Source organism: Scardinius erythrophthalmus (genome assembly GCF_964197995.2).
Source record: "Scardinius erythrophthalmus genome assembly, chromosome: 1".
NCBI lineage: Eukaryota > Metazoa > Chordata > Actinopteri > Cypriniformes > Leuciscidae > Scardinius > Scardinius erythrophthalmus.
This window is the reverse complement of record NC_138221.1, coordinates 35114762-35121378: the sequence shown is the minus strand read 5'-3', so window position 1 is coordinate 35121378 and position 6617 is coordinate 35114762. Positions and strand designations below refer to the sequence as shown.

At 35.5% G+C, this 6617-nt stretch overlaps 1 protein-coding gene across 1 annotated transcript; it reads left to right on the top strand.

Moving 5' to 3' along the window:
* Nucleotides 1-267: 267 nt before the first annotated feature.
* hbae3 (hemoglobin alpha embryonic-3) lies at nt 268-891 on the top strand (the record flags this gene model as incomplete). The annotated part of the gene is made up of 3 exons (XM_081372674.1): nt 268-362; nt 447-654; nt 763-891. 3 exons carry the CDS (start codon nt 268-270, stop codon nt 889-891), a joined length of 432 nt encoding a protein of 143 aa, XP_081228800.1.
* Between the last annotated feature and the right edge of the window lie 5726 nt (nt 892-6617).

The window sequence follows — 6617 nt, the reverse complement described above, 5'->3', positions numbered from 1 at the left end:
AAGAATCAAACAATGTCCTTGAGCCCTTGTGGGGCTCCTATAGAGTTTAAATCATAAAAACACGTAATGCTCACTTGATTCACACTAAAACAGCTGTGTCTTGCTTATCAAGATTCAAGAGATGTTTTCCCACTGGTCTGCTTGAGAGGTGGAGTCAAATATTGCGTTCAAAACAATGCCCCCTCTTCTTTAAAAAGCCCTGCCAAGAACCCCAGATTGCTTGAGTTGTTGTTTTTTGGCAGCCTGTTCACAGCTAATCGAGTAACCATGAGTCTTTCTGCAAAGGACAAATTGGCGGTCAAGACCTTCTTTAACAAAGTTGCCCCTAAGGCTGAGGAGATTGGCAACGAGACTCTGTCCAGGTAATGTGAAATGTGCATGAGCGGACATTTATAGCATAAGATGCTATTATAGACAATCTATCTCATTATTATTAATCCTTTCAGGACTCTGTTCGTTTACCCTCAAACGAAGACGTACTTCGCCCACTGGGCAGACCTGAGCCCTGGCTCTCCTCAGGTGAAGAAACATGGACTGACAGTAGTGAATGGTGTCCTGAACGCTGTGGGGCTGATAGATGATCTCAAGGGTGGTCTGCTCACCCTCAGCGAGCTCCATGCCTTCATGCTTCGCGTGGACCCCGCTAACTTCAAGGTTCGTTCTGCTGAAAACATTTGTCCGAGGATCTCATTTCATTTCCAATTTCAATAAAACACAGTCTACATTTGTTATATGTTTTTATGTTTTATTTTATTCCCCCAGATCATTAATCACAATCTCCTCGTGGCGCTCGCGCTGATGTTTCCTGAGGACTTCACTCCTGAGGTGCATGTGTCTGTGGATAAGTTCCTCGCTCTGGTCAGCCTGGCTCTGTCCGAGAAGTACCGCTAAAGTCGACGCTGCTTTCATCTCCGACGCGACACTTTATTCGCCTTAATGAGAATGAAAAAAAAAATAAAAATGAAATGTATGAAATCAAGCTCTCTCTTTTCGTTTCTGCACACAAAAACATACCACTGATCTGATGTGTATAGGCCTACACTGTGAAAATGTATTTTCATGATTTGTTATCACAACTTTTTCTTTTGTCAAATCATCTTAGAAAATGAATGTGGTTCAGAAAACAAACCCATGTCCTTCATTGTGTTATCGCAGATTATTTATTTCAATGAAATTTTTAAGATAACCAAGTAACTTTTTTAAAATGTTAAACCAACAATTAGTTTTACAGTGCCACTTGGATTTTTTAATATAAAATAATTATTGATTTGACAACTTTATAACAGTTTTGAAATAAAAACTAAGGTGTTTGTTTTTAACTGCAGTTATTTATATTTGCAAATCAAACCCGTAATATAGTGAAGTTAGGCTATATTTATTTGATTATTTGTGACAAAACACTGATAATCCATTTTTTTTTATGAAGACGTTTCAGAAACTTTACATTTGAAAACTTCATATAAAACATGAATAAATGAAAAGAATGACCACACATATAATTAATTATTGGTGTACTGATGGGATATTTGTTTGTAACGACCCTAAAGGTTCGATGAAACCATCAAAACTTGAGGAAAATATTTATACTTTTTAAATATGACGGAAGAACAAAACTCTCAACTCCTTTAATGTATTTATCTGAGGCTACAGCTACAGGTTTTATTTTATGCACAAAAAAAGTACGTAGAAGAACGTTCACATGAAAACATTGACAATCAGTTATAAATATTTCGTTGGTTCTCTCTTGTTTTTGCATGTGTTTCATTTATTTGAATGACAGAAGGTCAAAAAGTGGCCAAAAGTGACGGAAATTAAGAAATGATTAAATTACAACCAGTTTATATCAAACAATGTTCTTAATGAAGGATTGTTCTGTAGTTTCCTGTATCTTGAGTTTGAATAATGAATATAGGCCTACTGTACATGAATAGTGTTTTTTATGTACATTTTGAGCACAAATGGCCCATAAACAATAAATAAACGCATGACACATGTAGCCTAACTTTTGAGATTATGGCGCCTTTTTGCCTTTTGAGTGTTATACGGAGGGCGGGGAAATGGTTTCTTTACTAAATTACGCAGGCTTACTGTGCCGGGACTGTAAGAGATTCAAGCATTGTTATCAGATAGCCATTCTGAAAGCCTTACATAGCACCTCTCTGCAACGGCCGCTGACACACGCCAAATGCACAGTTCTGGAACCAACCATCTGTCACGACAGGTAAAATGTGATAACTTTCTCTTTTTTTTTAAAACAGGATGCTACACGTGATTACACAGAGTATCCAATCGTGCATTTGATTTAATTCTAGCTTAGCAAATATGGTCGAGACTGTTAAGGTGAATTGTATTATTTAATTTAAATACATTTAAATAAATTATTCAGTAGGCCTATGTGTTTTCAAGTCAATTTCAATGATTGAGTCCGATTTAGCCTATATAAACATGGCCAATCTTTTTAGGAGTTCAGCTCAATAAAATGAAGAATACGCGTGTTTACCTCTGAGCGAGCTCTTCACAGGATCTCAAAATAGTCTCGGCAGTATTTGGCCTGGCTGTATATGTATATTATTATGGCAGCAAGCTGAGAGTGACTGATAGGATCAGACAGGTTGTGTGTGTCGCTGTCCAGTGCTGAAACCAACAGGTCGGAGATAAATGGACGTCAATCATATATGGTCATTATCAAGTGAAATATATTTCCCTCTGTGAGATAGCCTTCCAAACATATGCTCATAATCAACAAAATGAACACAGAACTAAAAATATGAACAACAACATTTCATGCAAATTTAGTTGTTTTATTTAAGCATAAACACCAGTGATCAAAGTTGTGTAACCCTACATTCATTCATTTGGGTCACTAGTATTTATAACTATCATATCGCTATGAAACTAATAGTAAGTGAAGAATAAGAAATAAAATGTATTTATTTTATTATAAATAATTCAAAGAATAGAAAAAAGTTTCTGAATTCATTTCTGATTGGTGAGGTGAAAGGTTAGCTCCGCCCTCGTTTGAGAAAAAGTTTCCAGAAAGATCGGGTATCAAGCTTTTTTTTTTTTTTTTTTTTTTTTTATCTAAATTCTCTGTTGAGAGTTACTGAATTGCTGCTGAGATTCCTATTTCTGTCCTGCTGTCGATTTCCCTGGTTGGACTGGCGAGCCATCCCATCATTTCGTCCCTGGAAACCAGTTGTGAGAAACAAAGTTTCTGAGTGGGTAGGACAGAACTGCACACATTGCATATTTTTCCAATTTACCTGGATTTTCCTGAAGACAAGAATTCAAGTTGTTTTTTTTTTTTTCTTTATGGACTGAACTGTTTCCATTTTGATGAACATTCTTATTTCCTATTTTTGAAATTAAAACAACAACTGTTGAATATGAAATTGAAATATTGAGGTTGAGATTTAGAAAAGTGACACTGGGAAATTTTGATTGTGTTTTTCTGGTAGCCTATATGTCATTTAATTGAAATACTGTATATTTCTGTAATTTAATTGTTTTATTTTACTTAATTTGTAATTATTCCAAAAACCAACAAAGAGAGAAAATATACTTACCTTTTATTTAATTAATTGCAGTCCAGTAGTCTGGGTGATTTATTCCTTTGAATTTTTTAGGCCTACTATTTTAGCTAGTTTTGCTTCAGCGAGTCGATCCAAAAATCTTCGGAGTCTGGTCCATAGTCTGAAATTGTAAGATCTAGAAACCGAGTCACGCGCTACAGTTGTTTGGTGTTTTATTAATTGAAAAATGCACGTTACATACACTTTTCTCTTTAGCTTTTCAAAACCAGATGTTCAGTTAAAGGTACTGTTTTCCAAGTGCAGAGACTACGACTGCCAGAAACTTCTGCCATGCTGCTTGAATGTCCGAATTAAAAATATATTATAGTATTTAAAAATGTGTTTGGAGAAGACATAATTGGCAAAAGTGTGAGGAATATTATGATTATCAATACAGGGATAATTAGACATACAGACTGCTGTGATTGTTCTGTAATTTCTTAATTGCTTGCTCAGTTGGTAAATAATTTAGTAATAAGTAATCCTAAATTTAAATGTTATTTTTTTCATATTATCAGGAAACATTCCCAATATTTTTCCCCATATGGATTTAGTTGACAAAATGACAAAACATGTCTTAAATGTAATATATAAAGTTACTCATGGGGGTTATATTACATTTAACAATGGAATGTTTGGGTTATATTCTACAAGCTTTCCATTACAATTAAAATGTTTATATTTTAATTAAAATTAAGTAGCTGTTTGCCTCATTTACTGTATCAAAGATAAAGTAAATCATGAGAGGAGTTTCATTTTTTTTTTAAGAGCAACTGATTCTGTGTTAAAGTTTTATTCACGAACGAGGAGAAGCCATGACATATAGCTGACATATAAGCAAAAACAATTTTATTTAAACACACATTAACACACTTTACACAGCGTCTTGGGATCCCAGACAAATGAAAGTTTGTTCTGCTCATGCAATCCCAATGATACCAGCCTTTGCAACTGACACTATTCAATGTAAAAAATTACATTGCATTTACAACAAACCTGTATTATTAAAATTTTAAATACTGTCATGCTCAAAACAAAGTGAAAATAAAAGTGTCTGCTTTGTCTGGTGTACAGGGATATATTTATTGACATCTTCATTGGAAAAGAATCAAGGTTGTAGACCTTATCCCCGCCCCTTTACAGCGCTCGTTGTCGTTTGTCTTCCGGTTTGTATTTTCACTACGATCTAACATAGGCCTATTTATGAATGAACGGCTCGTTTCAAAATCTTCCCGGTCTACTGACACTTGTTAAGACATCTGCTTTAAACATTACAATGCTCATGATAACTTTCGTTAACTTTACTAAAAGTAAATCCACTTGACCAGTTAATTACTTCTCGACAGCGATGCCATTGAAATATACAGAGAGACCGCAAAAACGGAAGTTCAAAAACAATATTCTAAAGATGGCTGCGCGCTGTTTCTCTTGCGCATGACATAGGGTTATCACATGCATAATTTATCATGGCCAATTAAGATAATCATTAAAATATATTTAAAGTAGCCTACATTAACATGTTTTCCTGCATGTGTACAATTTTGGAAACATAATAACACTAGAAATATAAGTCTACCCAGAGTAGAAGAGTAGAAGAAAACTATAGTTTATAAACTCATGTGGTGAAGGCAGCAGTAGGCTAAACTAGTAGGCTGGTGAAGGAAGCAGTAAACTAGTAGGCTATACTAGTTTACTGCTGCCTTCACCACATGAGTTTAGAATTAATATTATTATGCCACCATACATTTCGGCAAACCTATACGCTTTGACTCTCATGTTAAAACAGAAACATAACAAAAATAGGCTGTTAAATGATAATTGGTTCGCTATTCGTTTAACGCTGAAACGGCTAATTAGCCTTTAGCGTGCCATGCGCTAATATTTTCAGTGGTGCTTTAACACAAAACAGGAGTTTCGAAACTCGTGAATATTAATATAGCCAAGCTCTGCCCAGTGTCAAGTAAAATCTCAGACACCGAATAATACAGAACAAATCCTTCTCATTATTGGCCAGCTCCTGCGTCAGCATTACCATGCGTTGTGGTGCTCACATGACTAGCTTCGGCCAAAATGAGCCAGCTCTCTAGGACACAGAATGCACTGTGTTTACTACGTCAACAGCGTGACTGCATAGAAGAGAAGAAATGTTGAATAAAGTCGTTATTTATTTATTTTTTGTTTGTTTGTTTGTTTATTCTCATTACTTCATAACATCTAGTTCTGGAATGGAACTCTATATGGTGCAGGCTGATAAGTCTTTAACTTATTTGGTAGTGATCACATCATTATCTATAGCACAGCTGATTGGTTGATGTTGCATCAGCGGCCAATGAGGTGCGGGTCAACATTAAAAAAATACCAGTGTGTTGCTTTTAGCAGTATGCAGCACTTTCAAAAATGCCCTCCACCTTCCCTAGCTCCACCTGTATAGATCTGCGACGGTGGTTTATTCATGTACATTAACATTGCCATAACCATTACCATGAGAGTTGTCATGACAGAACTATTTTGACCATGTCTTTACTACCTTTCTGGGCCTTGGAAGTTGCAATGACGTTGCTGCCTACACTGTAAAAACTAAAGGAGCCTCAAGTATCCTGTTGGATACTCAAGGAACTTCAAAATGTAATTTTGGTGCCTCAAAGCTCTTTTTCCTATAGAAGGGTTACTGGAAGAGCATTGACAATCTTTGAGGTTCTTGCTGGAACTTATGGGATCCTTTAAGCACTTTGTATTTACTTCAGAGGTTCTGGAGTCACCTTTTCATTACTATGAGACCTCGAAGTGCTTTGGGGGAAAATAGAGGAACTTGAATGCGATAGAAGGGTTATTGGAAGATCTTTTAACATTTAAGTGGTTCCTGGAAGATCTCTTAAGTTAAAGCCAGCATCTGGAGGAACCCAATGGTTCAGTGAGGCCAGAATTAGATTATTATTCTATTATTATTATTATTATCCTATTATTGTTATTATTATAGGCTACTTAAGTTTGATTCAGTATACATACCCAGGTGAAAAAGACGTACTATTAAATGTATTAAAAATT